The following is an 18847-nucleotide window of genomic DNA, read 5'->3' as shown; positions in this document are numbered from 1 at the left end:
GATCAAAAGCTTGCCTTGGCGAGGCAGCTGCAAGGGCATGAAGTTAGCAGGAGGCCTCGCAGATCTTAAGTCAGGCTTGATGGTGAACTTTGTGGGAATTTCATGGCTCTGGAATATGAATTGGGCAAAAATTCTGATTGTATCTAATGGGGGGGAAAACAGAACAGTGGGCAGGCAACAAGTGCCTGTCAGCTGAATGATACTTTCTCATAGTCCTTTCTTTTCTTTTCTTTCTTTCTCTCCTTCCCTCCCTCCTTTCCTTTCTTTCGTTCTTTTCCTCTTACTCCCCCCATTTCCCTTTCCTTTTTCCTTTTCTTTTCTCTTTGCTTTTCCTTTGTGTGTGTTCATAGTGCGTGCGTGTGTGCGTGCGTGCGTGCGTGCGTGCGTGTGTGTGTGTGTGTGTGTGTGTGTGTGTGTGTGTGTGTGTATGTTTATATGTGCCAGTACTGGGCTTGAACTCAGGGCCTGAATCTTTTTGCTCAAAGCTGACACCCTACCTCTTGAGCCTCACCTCCAATTCCAGTTTTTGGTGGTTCATTGGAGATAAGTGTCTCACAGACTTTCCTGCTCAGGCTAGCTTTGAACTGTGGTCTCTTAATTTTGTCTGCTTGGGTTGATTTTAAATTGTAATACTCATCTCTCAGCTTCCTGAGTAGTTAGGATTATAGGCATGAGCCACTGGCACCCGGCAAACATGTTAGTTTTTTCTTATTTTCAGTTTGCTAAAAATATTCTCTAAAATAAAAATCACATACTATTGTAAAGTTATGAGGTCTAAATAAGAAGATACATATAAATGCCTGTATTTTTCTCTGCACAAAATAATCAATTTTTACTGAAAAAAAATGATGATGATGAGAAACATTTTTAAATACATTTTCAGCACAGGTATGCTATACCTGTCATTTGTTTTCCTCCAAAGATGTTTTTGTTCATTTACTATGAGCTGATATAGAGACTAGATTAGTGAGAAAATATACTCCCTTTATAGATGTTACATATGATATATGCTCATTGAGAATTCTTATGCCAGTTATACTATAGGTTTGGGAGATCTCCAGTGAACGAACTAGACAAAAGTCCCATTCTTGTGGATAGACTGTAAATTCAATTAGCAGGAGGGAGCAGTTGCACAAAGTTAAATTATAATAAAGCAAACAGGATTGGGTCCCATTCTGTGCCATCCATTACAGCTATAGCAGTGATAGAAGTAAGAGTCTAACAGGATTATTTCTCAGAAGCTAGAGGCCTCAAAAGGAATTGAGGACTGTGTGGATGCAGCAAGTGACCTTCCAGACATAGCAGTGATATGGAATTGATGTTAGTGCTGATTTTGTTTCTTTATATTCTTTAGTAACTAATTCTAAATGTCTAAATTTTGTTCCTTTTAGTGAAAAATTCACTGAGAAGCCTTATGTTCTAATTATCTATCTGTCTGTCTGTCTGTCTGTCTGTCTGTCTGTCTGTCTGTCTGTCTGTCTGTCTGTCTGTCTATCTATCTATCTATCTATCTATCTATCTATCTATCTATCTATCTTGGTGCAGAGCCTGGGCACTGTCCCTGAGCTTTGGTGCTCTGGGCTAGTTCTCCACCACTTTGAACCACAGTTCCACCTCTGACAAGAGTCTCACAGCCCTTCCTGCCCAGGCTGGTTTTGAACTGTGATCTTCACATGTCAGCCTCCTGAGTAGCTAGGATTACAGGCGTGAGCCACATGCCTAGCATGTTCTAATTCTTGATTTGGAAAACATGACAATATGCTAACAGCTTCCTGTGTCTTTGGGGCACTTTATCTGATTTCATCTTTTGTACAGTCCAGGGCTAGATTCTGGGCTTAGCCTCGTGTCTTGAGGAGGAAACCAGTACTGAGAGGTTAAGAATTTGTTCACAATCCCCTTGTTAGAGTAGGACGTGGTAGAGCTGAGCTCCAGAGGGCCAGAAGGACGAACATTCAGTTTGGACCCTAATTGTGCCTTAATTGAAGATGGTGGTTATTTCTAGTTATTTGTCTTTTTTGATAGACATACTTAATAAAGTTCTAAAGATTTTGCTTCTTGTTAGCTTCCCCCATCCCCTGCTTTTTCTCGTGGTACTAGGGTTTGAACTCATGGTCCCATGCTTAATAGGCAGCCCCTAAACCAGTTGAGCCATCTTCTAGCCTTTGCCTTTTATTATCCTTGAAGCTTCTGATCCCTTACCTTTACTCTTCCTGCTGCGACAGCGCTCTGAAAAGATGTAGTGATTTTTTGCTGCCAGAATACGAAACTGTGAACTGTGAATGCTTTGAACTATGAGTGGTTTGTCTGGAGTTTCCCAGGAGATTGGACTTTTGGGGCTTTTCCTGTATAATCTAAAGTTAGCAAACTTGATTCTTCACGTCATGTGCTATATGTCATGGATTATTAGTTGATCTGTAAATGATTGAATAAAAAACCCCAACACTATTGAGTCTAGTGGGTTTTTTTTGGGGGGGTGGAGGGGGCGGTGGGCAGGCAGGCAGTACTGGGGCTTGAACTCAGGGCCTTGTGCTTTCCTTTAGCTTTTTTGCTAAAGCTAGCACTATACCATTTGAGCCACATCTCCACTTCTGGCTTTTTTGGTGGTTGATTGGAGATAAGAATCTCATGGACTCTTCTGCCCAGACTGGCTTTGAACTGTGGTCCTCAGATCTCAGTCTGCAGAGTAAGTAGGATTACAGGCATGAGCCACTAATGCCCAGCTCAAAATAGATTTTTAAAATATTAGATATGCAGAGTAAAATGATATGTAAGCTTAATATTATATGCTTCTCTTCCATTGCACTTTTAATTGCCTTGTGTGCTGTACTTTTTGTGCTGCTCAAGGGCTGTTGAGTTCTATGTGTGATGTGTAGAAAAATTATTCTTCCTATCCAGTGGAAGCAGTATCACAAGGAAGAAGGGGTTGTATAAGTACAGTCAACTTCGAGTGCACTGAATTGTATTCTGTACATACATACTTTGAATATCATGGTGGTGTGGTAATTGGTGTGATTAGTGCAATGCTTTATTCTATTATAAAATAAAGTTAATGGGTTGAGAGTCAGTCTAGTTAAAAATTTGCTTGTTGTTCATTAGAATCATTTAGTTATTGCATTCACAGTAAATTTATTTGTCTTTTCTAAAAATAACTGCTTAGCTTATTGGCCAAATCAGAAGAAGCTCTTTTGAAATAATTAATTACAACCACTATCTTAAATCAGCACTACTCTAGTGTTTTTCAGTTTCAGCAAATAGTACTTGACGTGTTTTCCTTACTCTCTGAAAATGGTAACAGGGAGAAAAAGATGGTTTTAGATTTGTTTAAAAAGAGCCAGGTAGTGTTGGCTCATGCCTGTAATCTTAGCTACTCAGGAGGCTGAGAGCTGAGGATTGTGATTTGGACTCAGTCCAGGCAGTAAAGTTCATGAAACTTTTATCTTCAATGAACTGGCAAAAAAGCCAAAAGTGGAGGTGTGGCCTAAATGGTAGAGCAACAGCCTTAAACAGAAAGGTTAGGGAACTTGAAGTCCTAAGCTAAAGTCCTAGTCCTGGCACCTTAAAAAAGAAAAGAGAGAAAGAAAGAGAAGGAAGGGAAAGAAAGAAGGAAGGGAGGGAGGGAGGGAGGGACGGAGGAAGAAAGGAAGGCAGGCAGGCAGGCAGGCAATAGCCATGAACTGAAGCCTTGAGCCTGATTCTGTGGTATATGTGCTGTAACCTGAGTTCACTGGCTGGTAGGTCATTTCTTTCCATTTGTGGAGTACTTTCTGTATCAGTCTATTGACATGGCTTTGCCATATCTGCCTGGAATAATTTCCTTGTTGGTGAAGCGCTTTGTGCCACAGCTGCAGAGCAGGTGTGCTGGTGCATTGAGCTACTAAACCACACAGCATGGAACGCTGATGCTTTACAAGTAAGACATATAAATTAACCATATTTCCTCTCACATGTAGACTTGGGCCAACTTCTTATCTTAATATTGTCAGTTGATCATAAGTGCCCAAAATATCAAAGGTAAAAGGATTTGTAGACAGATTTTCATATGAAGTAGACTGGGGTCTATCTCTTGTCCTTTCCGCTGGGTGGTCTCTATTTCGTGCTTTTCTAGTGACTTTGCCTCCTGCATGCCTTGCTTGCGTTTCTTGTCACGTGTTGGAGCAGTCATGGTTAAAGCCCTGCACATGTAGTTGATGTGTGTGGTTGACATTTTAGTGGCATCACCATCCTGCCGAAAGCGACGCCCCTGCACTCTGCCTGAGTTTATGGGAAATCTGCTTTCTCTTTGATCTCTGGGAACAGACACAAATATTCATTTTATAGACACTTCAGAAACTTTGAATTGCATCCATTTGGGCATAATGATTGTCACATGTTTGCATCTGTTCATATAAAGGTGTTCTTGTGCTCACCAAACAGATGGATTCTCGAGAAAGTAGTATACATTAAAATTGGCAAAGAAGCCCATGATATACCTGTATGTGCACACGTGCTTCACATCCTTGCTCTGGCTTTCATCCTCTGGGCTAAGGAACATAGGCCTTTAACACTTAAAGGATGCAGTTTAGATTGAGAGGTGATAAATGTTGGCATTCATTCACCCTGTGTTCATTTAGCAAAAATTTATTGGCAAGTAGGGAGGTAGTATTGCTTAATGGATGGAATTTAACTGGCTGGTTTAAATCCTAGCTCTGGTAGTAATCACATGTGTTTTGGTTGTTTAATTTTCTCTTTTCTCTCCTCTTCTGTCTTCTGTTTTGGTATACAGATTGAAGTTTCTTGATCCTTATTGATTGGAGAGGTTTGATAATATTTTTATGAGCTATAGGGAGCATCTTTCACAAGTTGCAAGTTCTTTCAAAAGAAGCAACCATATGGGACACTGCTAGAGCTTTTGAATAAAGAGGGGAAAAGTTCCTAGGGGAGAGACTGGTAAGGTATGTCTCACATTCTGTGATTGGGCTTTAGTGCCCTCTATTGACAATTTAGCAGAAAGCAACATTTGAATCTTCACACAATGTTCATTATCAAAAGGAGAAAAATGAGAGTTTTTTTAGCTTGTGATAACAGGTGATCAAATATGAAAGGGACTTTAATTTAAAAATTCACTTGCAGAGACTCAAGGTCGGGCAAGGGTCTTGAGAAATATCTATAACTTTTTGTTCTTTATGCCATGCCTGTGGTACAATGGATTGTATTTTATAAAATGAAGCTTTCTGACTAGAAGCAGCTGAGTCAGGTTGGTCTTAGAGTAATTTTGCATGCAGCAAGGCCTCTAGAATAGCAGCCATCCTGGTAGGGTGCTATTGTTCCAAAGGCAGCTTCTACCTGTGATGGTCAGGAGAGAAAATGCCTTGCTCATTAAAGGACTTCAGCTGTGTGAGAAATCACAGTCAGAAAAGTCATCATAGGAAATAAAATAATCATTATAAATAATGGAGCCTCTCCAGAAATGGGTGGTTTATTTTTTTCTTTCCTTTAGATGACAAAGAAGCTGTCTTGGGGTTTTCTCCCCCAAGAAAAGGGATGGTATATTTGCTTTAGTGCTTAGAATAATTAGAGGTCTAGAACTGAATAAAGTTTAATAAGCAAGAATGGCTTTATATAGTTTGAGACCCCCCCCAAAAAAAAACCCAACTCAGTTCTTTGTGTAAATAGTTCTCACCAAGACTTTTCTATAATAAATAAAATCTATTCATCTTTCTAGAGTAGATCTAGTTCCATTATTTCCTGGTAAATCATCATTATCTTTTTTTTTTTTTTTGGTCGGTTGTGGGGCCTGAACTCTGGGCCTGGGCACTGTCCCTCAGCTCTTCAGCTCAAAGCTAACACTTTACCACTTGAGTCACAATGCCATTTCCAGTTTTTCTGCTTATATGGTACTGAGGAATCGAACCCAGAGCCTCATGTATGCAAGGCAAGCACTCTACCATTGAGCCACCTTCCCAGCCCCTGGTGAATCATCATAATTCTATAATTCTTTCTAATGATCATTTCTGTTGAAAATGTATTAGTACATTTTCAAATGAATTTTGGAAAGTGTAGGTAATTATACTTCAATGTACATTGTATACATTTTGGAAATGTATTCATCTATTTGGGTTAAAAAATAGTTCATTTTGATTCAGTGTTCTGTAAAACTAGAGATTGCTCACAGCCAGCTTAGGCAAATCATTTATTTGCCGTTGGTATTTTACTGTTGCAGTTTTTCTCTGAGAAACTTTGGTAATTATTCATACAAAGTAATGCTAGCTGCTTTCTGTGTGTTTCATGAGAGGAGTGAGCTATAATGTAGTTTGCCTTCCTCCTCAATAAAAAAGCCTTTCATCAAAAACTGACATCCTAAATGAAGGACATAATTGTACAGCTTATTTATTAGTGTGTCAAACTTAAAATGTAATGGTTTCATATTTCAGCATAGAAAGTGTGTTGTGATTCATGGTTACTGGTGACAGAATAGACAGCTCTTTTATATTCCTGTGCTGATTGCCCGCTGATATACCAACTGACTTTCCATGTCCCTTCTCTTCTCTTCCTAGGCAATAGCTCCCTCTACTTGAAAATATTGGTGTAATTATACTTTAACACTGCATACTTTATTAGTGAGTTCCCTGGACTATTTTTTTTTTTGCTTTTAATTCTCTCCATAAATATATGGAGTAAAATACTAGAGCATATAAGAAAATGACCAAGGATCTCTTAACTTAGGGAGAAAGGCAAGGTTAGCTAAGCGAAGCAAAGCTGTTTGAAGGCTTTTTTTTTCCCCCCAAGAAAGTAGCTGTGCAGTGTTTGTTGGCTTCAATATGATATATTTGGTTAAAATTGTGTGTACAACTTTGAAAGTGAGCTATGATATCTGGAACACAAGAGATATAGAACACTGGATCAGAAGGAAAACTTCAAAAGCCAGGCATGATGGTGCATGCCTAGAATCCTAGCACTTCAGAGTCTGAGGCAGCAGGGTCATGAGTTTTGACTAGCCTGAGCTAGTAGTGAAACCTTGTCTTCACAAAGAAAAGAGAAGCTGGACACTGGTGGCTCGTGCCTATAATATTAGCTACTCAGGATGCTGAGATCTGAGGATCAAAGTTCAGTCAGCCTGGGCAGGAAAGGCTGTTAAGACTCTTATCTCCAGTTTAACACAGAAAACCTGAAGTGGAGCTGTGGCTCAAAGCAGTAGAGTGCTAGTCTTGAGCAAGCAAGAAAGGGAGAAGGAGGGGGAGGGAGAGGGAGAAGGAAGGAGAGAAAAAGGGAAGTGAGAGAGGGAGGAAGGAAAGGGAAAGGGAGAAGGAGGTGGGGAAAGGAAGGGATGAGAGGAGGGAAGATAAAGTGATGGGTAGCGAGGAGAGGAAAGGGAAAGGGCAGCTAACACAGAAGTTGGCAGTTTAACTTCTCTGGTTTAAGGAAGGGCTTAATAGGAGCTAATTGCTAAGACTTGCTTTTGTGGAACAGTGTGCACATGATTTAACAATAGGAGCAACATAGGAAAACCCCTCCCCTCTCTAAGATTGAGTTTTAATAATAGTTTGATTGTGTGTGTGCGTGTGTGTGTGTGTGCGTGTATGTATGTGTGTGCTTCCCTATTGGGGCTTGAACTCAGGGCCTTACACTTTCACTTAACAGTTTTGCTCAAGGCTGATGTTTTACCTGCCATTTGCTACACCTCTACTTCCCAGCTGTTCGCAGACACCTTGTAGTCCAACTATGTCAGTCACCAGAGGTTTAACAGACACGTTTACCTGAATTGAGCACTCAGACAGTGTTAAGTGCAAGTGTTAAGATTCTATCTCCACCTTGATTCAAGGTGCTGTTTGTGTGGATGTCCAGTGATATTCTATTTTATTGCATGTTGCCTTGAGCATGGCTTCAGAATGCAAATCACAGGAAGTAAATAGTAACGTGTTTTCTGAAGCATAGGTTGTCCTGACTCATAGATCTTTGCATTATTCATAGGATCCTCTAGACCCCACCAGGTCTGTGATTGTGATCCGCTCCCTGGTAGCAGATGGTGTAGCGGAAAGAAGTGGAGAACTCTTACCTGGTGACCGCCTGGTCTCCGTCAACCAGTTCTGTTTGGACAACACCACGCTTGCTGATGCAGTAGAAGTGTTGAAGGCAGTACCCCCTGGCACTGTGTACCTTGGCATCTGCAAGCCTTTGACAGTAAGTGCTGGATTTTGTTATTTACTGTAGGAAGTGATCATCATTCAGAAGTTCAGAATGTGGATTTTTGAAGACAGGTGTACCTGGCCTGGAATCCCTGTTTGATCTTCAGCATCTTTTGTTTTTTCTCCTTCTTGTGCCAGTATTATTGGGGCTTGAACTCAGAGCCTCTTGCCCTTGCTTAACCTTTTTCATCCAACACTGGTACTCTGCTACTTGAGTCGCACCTTTAACTTCTGACTTTTTGCTGGTTAATTGGAGATAAGAGGCTCTTGGATTTGTCTGCCTGGATTGGCTTAGAACCATGATTCTCATATCTCAGCTGCCTAAGAGGAAGAGCTAGGATTACAGGTGTGAGCCAGCAGTTCCTGACTATAATTCTCAATGTCCTTTAGTTGTAGCATTAGAAGCAATGTCTACCTGGTAAGGTTTGAGGATTAAAGAGGATTGAATTGGATAGGTGCACAGCACATCATTATCCTCACGAGTGCTCTGCTACTTCCTTCACTCCTGTTTTCATTCATCTCCCTGGCTTTAGCATGCACTTCTAAAGTAAATGTTTCTGCATTTGATCTTTTACTCGAGAAGGATGTTAAGATGGCACAATAGGTTGAAATCTAGTTAATTGTGTCATTTTAACCATAGAGCAATGAGAATTAATGCTTTTCTACTTGGGGCCTAGCAGCCCCAAGCATCTAAAACTCCTGTATGGTAAAGCCATGTGGATGTTGTCTTCTTGTATTATACTATCAACTGATGATTCCCAATGCAGGGGCACCTTACTGTCCCAGTGCTATGAAGATATTTCATGCAATAAATAATTGATAATTTTCACCTGGTTTAAAAATTCTGCCAAGTGTTTACTCTGTGTCATTCAGGATTTTAAGCCTATGTATGTATACACACACACACACACACACACACAGGCTTAAAAATATACATATTTTTATGAGATAATGTACTTGTCAATTGAAGCCTATGTATATATTAACTAATATAAAAGCAATGTTAAGGGTAGTCTCCTTGTTCTCCTTACAAATTACCCAGTGAAGGTACAGAGAGTTGAGTTATTCTCCAGGGCCATATAATTAATTGGTAAGGCACAGAAATGACTCATGAAGATGTCAAATAGGCAGGAACCCACAGGAGGTGGTTAAAATGGAGTTTCTCCCATCCTACCCTTGGAGATTCTGAGGTAGTCATTCTGATGTGCTGTTCAGGAAGGTTCCTTTTCAGTTGGTCACAGGCATTTCTTAGATTTTGCACTTTGAGGAATGTTTTATAAAGGTGGCTCAGCCTTGAAACCAAGCGTCCAGGAGGCTGAGGCCTGAGGATTCTGATTCAAAGCCAGTTTGGCAGAAAAATCTTTGCAACCTTTTCATCAAAAAACTGGAAGTAGAAGTGTGACTCATGGTACAGTACTACTGTTGAGTAAAATATTTATAGGAAAGCAAGACATCTTAAGTTCAAGCCATAGTACTGGTACAAACTAACAAAAACAAACAGCAAAAAACCCCACCACCCAAGCCACCAACCCTCTCCCATCCAAACCACCAACCAAACAAATGAAAAGAAATATTGTATAAGCAGTTTGACCAGTCAGAATACCTTGTTTCTTCTAAGAACTTCTTTTAATTCCCAAAAAGAATGGATAAGAATAGAGGACTGAGGTTTTTCTTCATTCTAAAGTTGTGTTATATGGATCTGTTAGCATGCTGAGTGAATGACACCCTGTGAATGCACAGCCAGCTAGATGGGTGAATACAGACAGTTATTTTCATACATGGAAATAGAAGCATGTATTCCATAGAATCATTTTATACGTGAAAGCCTCTGTGTGGCCTTCTTGTACTAACTTTCTAAAATGTGTGGTTCTGGGACTGAATGTTTGCACATCAGCAGATGTTCTGTCACAGGGTCACACCTCCAATTTTAGTATCCCATTTTTTTATTCTTCATCTATGGATCCTAATAAAATGCCTGTATATTAGACCAATCTCTGACACATGGAATCCTTCCAAATGAAGTCTAGCACATTGCTAATCATGTGCTTAGCATTTTGTGTACTTGGTATAAGTACTGTCATAGTCCAACAGATGGTACTGGAAGGTGTTTGGTTTTCAGATAAATCCAGTAGGGGAAAACTATTCATATTTTATAAGATCTCACTTAGTATTCTAGACGGTAGCAGGTACTTTGTCTAGATTTTTTTTTTTTATTTCCTGATAGTTTATTTGCTAGGTTGTTGTGGTGGCATGGGAAAATCCCAGACTATTTGCATACTATAGGACTTAAGCAGCCCAACTGTGATCTTGAAGCAGTTTTTGCAAGTCTGAGGCAGTGTAAAGAATTGGGGCTCAGCACCAACAGGATGTGCATTTCTGTGCTGTGTTGGTGGAGAGAGAGCTGTGGAGCCCTCACACCTGGGACATTGCTCTGAGAGTCTTCTGGAATGTTTTGTGGGGAGGACCTATCCCTAGGCTTTTCTCCCTCCATGAGTTTGTGGCTCCTTAGGAGCAGGAGGCCAGTGAAGGGATCAAGAGAAAGGCCAACTTTTTAAACCATTACTAAGAGTTTCTTCTTTATGTGAGAAAAGCTGTCTTTTCTGTCAGCAAGGGGCTTAAAAGTCCCTGCTTTGGCCTGGTGGCTTGGCTCTTTTCACTCAGGAAAAGAGGAACTGCTGGGATAAGGAAGGCTTTTGAAATGTAAGGTTTTGTCTTACACTGGTTTCTTTACTAGATGTAATTGATAGGCCCAGACTTTTAAAGGGTGGGGGTACATTTTGAGATTCCTTGTGTACTGTTAATCTGAAGTCAAAAGTCACCTTATACAAATACATTTTACCCAATTCAAGCTAGCCAATCAGGAGCAGATTGTGAACCTGAGCTCAGCCAATCTGAACAGAAGGGCGGGGCCTGCTGCATTAGGAATAAATGGTATTTGGGGGACTGGGAAGCAGAAGGGAGAGCACCCAGATGGCTTGCCAGATTTTTGGCTGTTGGCACACCCTTCTGCAGAAGTAAATTTTGCCATGCTGAGCCAATTCTTTATTTTCATGTTTATGGCTGTGACTCCAGTGGTTCTGGGAGCACATATTTATATAACATCTGGGTTCCTGTAGCAGAACTCCTTGTAAATAGTGGTTCTGAGATTTCTGGTTCTGTCCTTTTTTATGGCACAGTTGGTGGCTGCATATGACAGTGACTGTTGTGTCCTGAATCCACAGCAGATTTAGGGCAGGGGGAGGGATGTGAATGAAATGTTCCAAAATCTAGTTGGGATGGAACAACTGTATATAGCAGTTCCTGATTTTCTCACCTAGATGATATATTTGATCTTACCCGTGAATGTGATTTATCTTCTCTTTTGTACAAATTTACCTCAGATATACCAGAGCAAAAGCAAAACAAATGAAGCAACTTCAATACTACAGTCTTCAGTGCCAGGATGGTAGGATTGGCAGAGCTGCTGAGCTGGGCAGGGGTGGGTTTCGCTTAGTTTTGTGCTTGGTGTGGCTGTGTCTGGAACCAGGCACGCAGCTTCGCCAGCATTCACCTTGCTGCTCTGTAAGGTGATGGTGATGTGGTCATAGAGAACACAGGCTCTAGAGAAGACGGCCAGGGTTCAGATTCTCAAGATGGAACTAAGTTGCATAACACCAGGCAAAATATTGTGTCTGTTTTCTCACCAGTGACATAGGGTTAATAAGAACACTTACTTTGTTAATCCATTAATTTGGACATCAGTATATTAAGTACTTAAACATGTGCCTGGTAGTTATATAATGAGGTCTAATACTGGGTAAATGATTTTGCTTAAAAAAACACTTGAAGTTTGAGAAGATCTGACGGAGGTATGGCTTAAAAAATTATACAAGGACATTCCACTCTATTGAAATAACTTGTATACATTTTGTTATATACTTACACAAAATTAGAAGTGGCTAAAGAGAGTTTTAAGCCTAAGGTCTCTCAGCTGAGTGCCAGTGGCTCACACCTCTAATCCTAGCTACTCAGGAGGCTGAGATCTGAGAATCACGATTTGAAGCCAGCCCAGGCAGAAAAGTTCATGAGACTTGTACCTCCAATTAATCACCCCTAAAACTGGAAATAGAGCTGTGGCTAAAAGTGGTAGAGAGCTAGCTTTGAGGAAAAGAGCTCAAGGATGGCACCGAGGCCCCTTAGTTGAAGCCCCAAGACTGGCACAGAAAGAAGCTTAAGGTCTCTTTCTCCCTCTCCCTCTCCCTCATTTCCCCCCCCTCCCCCTCTTTCTCTTTCCCTCTCTCTCCCTCCTCCCCCCTTTGGCATGTATCAACTTGTATCTAATGTACAATGACCCGTGAAATCTTCACACCATCATTATTATCAGTGCCAAATTTAGTGGATTTTCTTGATCATAAAAATGGTTTATATTTTTAGGAAGGTGAGAAAGAAGAAAGTTGTTACATTTTACATCCAAACAATAATGAAGAAGAGGCTGAACTTTCTGGAGGAATTCATGATGTAAATTCATCTTTAATACTTGAAGCCCCTAAGGTATTGAAGAACTTTATTTCCCATTTGAATGATTTGCTGTGAACTGATTTCTATAGAGGAGACAAAAGCTTGTTGTGATTCTCTTGGCTAAAAAAGATGAAAAGTAAAACCTCCTTCACTTTTGCGTCTCTCTACCCCCTACCTTACTCCTTTACTTTGAGACAGGATCTAGCTATGTAGCTCAAGGTGGCCTTGAACTTGCTATGTAGCCCAGGCTGCCTCTATTTGGATTCATGGTCCTGCCTGCTGGCATGAGAGGCACACACTATTGCAAAGAACAGATATCTCTTAATTTGTTTCACTAATGTCATCTTTAACTTTGGGAATGTATTGCTGGAAATAGGAATACATTTGAAATAGGGTAGAAAACAGAACAAGAGAAAATTCGTTTTTTTAATTTAAAAAATTACATTATTATCTCTTTTAAGTAGTTGTATAAGGGGGTTTCAACTTAATATGCCAGTACGTGAGGACAATGAAAATTTTCATGTTGAATAATTTTTCTAAAGAAGACTTCCCTGGTCAAGTCTTACTGTATGCTGCAAATATAGAAAGTTCATTTTGGAGCTTTGTTGGTTTTTCTTATTTATTTTATTTTTGTTCTGCAGTTGTTTTGCAGCAAGAGTATGGGTTTTCTTTCCTTGATCACAATGACCCCCACAACATTCCTGTCACTCAGGACCATGTCCCACACCACCTCACACACCTGTAAAGTGGGTCACATTACTTAAAGTGTAGACATTCTTTGTTCCAATTTTAGAACCTTGTGATAGAGTGTAATAAATCCCCTGACTACATTTTTTGGGGGAAATACTTGCAATATTTTGGAAATCTGCAGCACTGTTTTAATTTAAAATCTTTACTATGTGGTATTTAGAGGTGAAGGCAAAGCAATGGGGAAAGAGCAGGCTCATCCCAAGAATTCAAACTTGGTAATTCTTAATGGTTAGGGCTTCAGAAAGGAATTATTGATCTCTTAGAAGAAATAGGGTCTAATTGAGCCCAACACCAACAGGTTCTCCAGAGTTAGGTTAGAGGCCCAGCAAATTCATGTAATCAATCACTCAGCACTAGCCAGGAACTCAACAAAATTTTCTGCTTCTCTATGACTATTAGCACTTTATATTAGTTGTTGTAATTAGAGAACTGTACATCATAGATCCATTCCTTTTTATCAGATATTGTCAAAAGAGTTGGGAAAAACCTATTTCTATTATGTAGTATATTATAAAAAAATTCTCTCAAAGTAGATAGACATGCTGCCTATATCTTTAGTTTCTGCCATGTTTTTGAGGGTTGGGATGTAGCTCAGTGATAAAGTGATGGTCTAGCACAAGCAAGGCTATGGGTTTGATCCCTGTACTGCCAAAAAAAAAAAAAAGAGGAAAAGAGAATGTAATTTGAACATTCAAAGGCTAAACATATATATATATATATATATTTATATATTTATATGTTTATATGTTTTATATATATATATATTTTTTTTAATGCCTGTACTGGGACTTGAACTCAGGGCCTCACTGTATTGCCTGGGTTTTTTACTCTAGTGGTGATGCTTTACCACTCAAGCCACATCTCTACTTTGGCTTTTTGCTTGGATTACACATATCTGTATTAGCATGGGATGACTATATTTATTCATTACTTTCTGTATTAAGCACATGGGCTCAATATTTGGGGTAGCTGTTTAACCAAACTCCTATTTCTGCTGGAGAATTTTCATGGGGTTAATGTATAATGGATACTTTAGAGTAGTCATTCACCTTGCCAGGGGCAGAATTTTGTCCCTTACCTTGCTGTTTGTCCTTTCCTGGGTTACTGGTTATGTTCAGGGAAGCTGCTATTTTTGCTTGCTTGTAATGGAGAAATGTACCCCCCCCCAAGCCTGTTAGCCATGCATTAGTACAAGGTACAGAGTGAAGTAATATCCACATTTTGATTTTCAGCTTGGGGTGGATACTCCAAACATTTTAACTGTTTTTGCTTTTTGCAATTTTTTTTTTACAGGGTTTTAGAGATGAACCATATTTTAAAGAAGAACTTGTGGATGAACCATTTCTAGATTTGGGAAAGTCTTTCCAGTCCCCACCAACAGAAATGGAAGCCAGCCAGGAGGCCTGGGAAATGCATGAGTTTCTGAGTCCTCACTTGGAGGAGATGGGTGAGGAGAGGGAGATGCTGGTGGATGAGGACTACGAGCTCTATCAGGACCGCTTGCAGTCCACGGATGTGTATCCCTCGTCCCACAGTCGAGACACCACGCCTGTGCCTGCCAGGCAGGATCTCCAGTTTGGCACTTCGTGGTTACATGACAGCCTGTCAGGTGATGAGGGGCCCAGGTCTCCAGATGCAGGGTCCATGACTGTAGGCTACTCCTCAGAGGCACAGCAGTATGGTTACAGCACTGGAGACGGGGTAAGTCATCAGAACCTGGCTTCCCATCCTCCCGACTGCTCCCCTACACAGCCCCCTCTTGCCTTCATGTAATTTTCCAAAAATAAAACAACCCAAGAGAGGTAATGGGTCTTTTCACAGTGAGGGGTTGTCCCTGTAAGCCTAAGGTCCTAATTTGTGGAGGACACACAACTTCTCATGGCAGTCAGTGAGCTGCACTGTTCCCTTGCTGGTTTTTCTCAATGTTGTTATTTTTCAGATTTAAAAAATTTTATTGAAAGGGTGATGTACAGAGGGATTATAGTTACGTGTCAGGTTTGTTTGTTTGTTTGTTTGTTTCCTTTTTGGGACAAGTCCCCCTATATAGCCCAGACTAGCCTTAAACTTCTCATTCTCCTGCAGCTGCCTGTTAATTGTCAGGATTACAGGCATGTACTACCATGCCTGGCTTTTCTTTAATGTGGCATTGTCTTCCTGATTTCTCATTTCAAAGAAGAGTTCTTTTTAACACTTGTGGTTTTTCACATACCATGTTTTTCAGGGGAAATCAAGGCAAAAGTAACAAAAATATATATTGTTGGTCTTTTCTTGGTTATCCTCTTGTTTCTTCTGCTACATATGCTACAAAAGCAGTGAATGCTGGAAAATTGTCTTTACATTGGAGATGTTGTCTATGACTTGACAGGAGAAGCTTAGACTTTAATAGAGTTACCCTTGCTATTATGTCACCAATAAACTTATTTTTTTTCTAAATTTAAAATTAGCCAGTCACCAGTTGGTGTCTTTCACTGGGTTCAGCTTTGAGAGAAAATTGAAATTGTGTGTGTAAATACTCACTTGTTATGGCTGGTTTTTCTATCCACTCAAAAGGCAACCTGAAAATACCTGTCTTTTAAAATACATAAATGTTTAAGGTAATAGATAAAATAGTCAAGTGAATCTTTATAATAAAACTTTAGTTAAAACCCATATTTTGAAGCCTAGACAGTGTTAATTTTTTTGTTTTGTCACATTTAATAAAAGATAATCAAATTATTTCAATGAATATTTAATGGCCGTATGGGCTGGGTGCAGTGGCTCACATCAGTAATCTTTGCTACTTGGGAGGTGGAGAGGGAAGCCTACAGTTCAAGGTCAATCTCCAAAAAATGTTATTGAGACTCTATCTCAACAAATAAACTTGGTGTGGTAGCTCCCTCTGTGTGTGTGTGTGTGTATGCATGTGCACGTATGCACGCATACCTGCTGGTATTGCGTCTGGATCTCTGAGCTTTGGCTCTTACTCTGCTTTTTACTCAAGGCTGGTGGTCTACCATTTGAGCCACACCTCTACTTCCTGCTTTTTGGTGTTAATTGGAGTTAAGAGTCTCTTAGACTTTTCTGTTCCATCTGGCTTCTAACTGGGATCCTCAGATATCAGCCCCATAAGTAGCTAGGATTGGAGGTGTGAGTCAGCTGGTAGCCTAGCCACTCACTTTTGTAATTTTAACTACTCTGGAGGTATGGGTAAAAGGATGGCATCCCAAAAATGCAAGCCCATATCTAAAAATGAAAGCAAGTAAACAAAAAATGTAGGTGGAGGTCATGGCTTCAGTGGTAGAGTGCCAGCCTAGTAACTGCAAGGCCCTAAATTCAAACCCCAAAGCTGGTGACTCTCCAGTAGTAAATTTACAAAAATAAAGTCCCTCATAGAATTATTTTCTGATCATTTATCATTGTTTTCCAAAATAGAAGGTCTTGATTTCCTTCTAGATTGTTTGAGATCACAGCTGCTGTCCCAGGCTGCTCACCCTTATCTCAAGCAGTCATTACTCACCATCAGGGGTTAAAATCCTTCCTATCAGCCTGCTTTGATGCTTCTCTGGCTTGCTTCTTCTCTTGTTTAGTAAAGTGCTTTTTAAAGGCTTGTTTAGAAATGGTAATCAATGCTTACATTTGAAGGGCGTACATCCTAATTGTGAACTCTATTTAAATTTCCCAGCCTCTTTTTCTGTATTTTTCATTCCTTACTAGTTATGGCTATATTTTCTACAAAATAAAATTTTAATTTCCCCAAATAAAGACAGCCTGGTTCCTTGTTATATAAACTTTTAAAGCTACAGATAAAATAACCTAATATATATTTAGGACATTTGTCTATTTAGGCACTCATATTTTAAAATCTGTAATATTTCTTGAGACTATTCTTACATTTAATGACATCATTTAAGGTTATAGAGCATAATGCTTAAGATGGTTTTACACAGGAGGCTAAGATCAGAGGATTGCAGTTCGAAGCCAGCCCAGGTTGGAAAGTCCATGAGGCTCTTATCTCCAATTAACCAACAAAAAGCAAGAAGTAGAATTGTGGTTTAAGTGGTAGAGCACCAACCTTGAGTTCTGAGTTCAGAAAAATATTGGCATTAAAAAAAAAAAAGAATTTGACTGTTTCAGAAGTGGACTCACAATTTTCACCATTATATGTCCACAGATTTCACTGTGTAATATGCCTTCAAGATTCATCCAACTTGTAGCATATGTCAGGACTTGTTCCCTTGTAGAGCTGCGTAATTTCCTCTCATATGCATACATTGGGAGAAACAAAAATGTCCTCTACCTTCCTCAATTCAAGCCTAGGAGGGTAGAAATATAACTGGCCAAGGATATCAGTGGAAATGGGGCCATGGTTCAAGTGGTAGAGCACTTGCTTGGCAAACGAGAGGCCTGGAGTTTGATTCCCAGAAGAGAGTGGCAGGAAAAAGGACAGAAGAGAGAAGAGACATTAACTGGAGAGAAAGAAGAAGTATCTCCGGAAAAATAAGAGATTTGTTTGGAAAGATACTAGGTTGTTAGAACAAATGGGAGAGAAGGAAGTTTGTGAGAACGTTTCTCTGATGCAATGATCTTGCCCTCTTCTAGAGAGTTCTAGCAGGTTTACCATTTCTTGGGCGTGGGCCTGGCTGGTTGACACCACAGCCTCCTTTCCCACAAGTTGATGCTTACGGCAGTCATGCAAGGGAAGCTCTCAAAGGCTTGCCTCAGTCCAATCCCCAAATGCCTTTAGCTTAAATTACCCTTCATCCCAACTCTAAGATTCCAAGAGTGTCCCCGTATCTGCTTCCCCTGCTTCCAGTTCTTTTGGCTTGCCAGTCTATCAAAGAATACTGAGAGGTTTTTATTTTGGAGGTGGGGGGAATGAGCAGGGGGAGGGGAGAGGTACTTGTGCCACAGTCAGTGAAGACTCAAGTCTTGGTTCAGCCTGTTGGTGGAAGTGGGTTTGTTAGGCATTGTGATGGTTCATCTCCATTGTCAGCTTGATTGAATTGCAAAATGCTCAGGAGATTGGTACAGCACATGATGCGGGGGAGGGGTGTCTGTGATGACATTTCCATGGACAATTAGATCCTGAGGGCTTTGAGCTGATGGATAGGCTAATCCCTTGATGGATTCATAATATAAATGGCATCATTGAGAGATGTTGAAAGAGAGACAAGCCTCATTGTAGGTAAGTCCTAGGAATTTGTATCCTGCCCTGGCCCTTTCCTGAGTTCTTCCTCTACTTCCTGGCCACCATGATAGGAGATACCTATTCCACCCTGCCCTGGCCATGATGGGCTGAGGACACCTCTCAAACCCTGGAGAATAAACAGTCCTTTCTCTTAGGTTGTTTATGTCAAGTATTTAGTCAAGAACAGCAAGGAACACAAGCATCTTATCTACTTTATTGCAGTCTTAGAGAATGCCAAGTTTTGTAACTGAAATCTGTGCTTACTTTTATG

General features: G+C 40.2%; 1 protein-coding gene across 1 annotated transcript in view; it reads left to right on the top strand.

Moving 5' to 3' along the window:
* The window catches only part of Inadl (InaD-like (Drosophila)), a 291743-nt gene that overhangs the window by 70504 nt on the left and 202392 nt on the right, over positions 1 to 18847 (top strand). Inside the window, exons 16-18 of the mRNA XM_013022201.1 lie at positions 7948 to 8157; positions 12576 to 12692; positions 14703 to 15110. Of these exons, the coding sequence (XP_012877655.1) occupies positions 7948 to 8157; positions 12576 to 12692; positions 14703 to 15110 (735 nt within the window). The remainder of the gene's footprint in view (positions 1 to 7947; positions 8158 to 12575; positions 12693 to 14702; positions 15111 to 18847) is intronic.

The sequence above is a fragment of the Dipodomys ordii genome, unplaced genomic scaffold, assembly GCF_000151885.1.
Source record: "Dipodomys ordii isolate 6190 unplaced genomic scaffold, Dord_2.0 Scaffold61, whole genome shotgun sequence".
Classification (NCBI taxonomy): Eukaryota; Metazoa; Chordata; class Mammalia; order Rodentia; family Heteromyidae; genus Dipodomys; species Dipodomys ordii.
The sequence above is the reverse complement of the archived record's forward strand: the minus strand, read 5'-3'. Positions and strand labels throughout refer to the sequence as shown.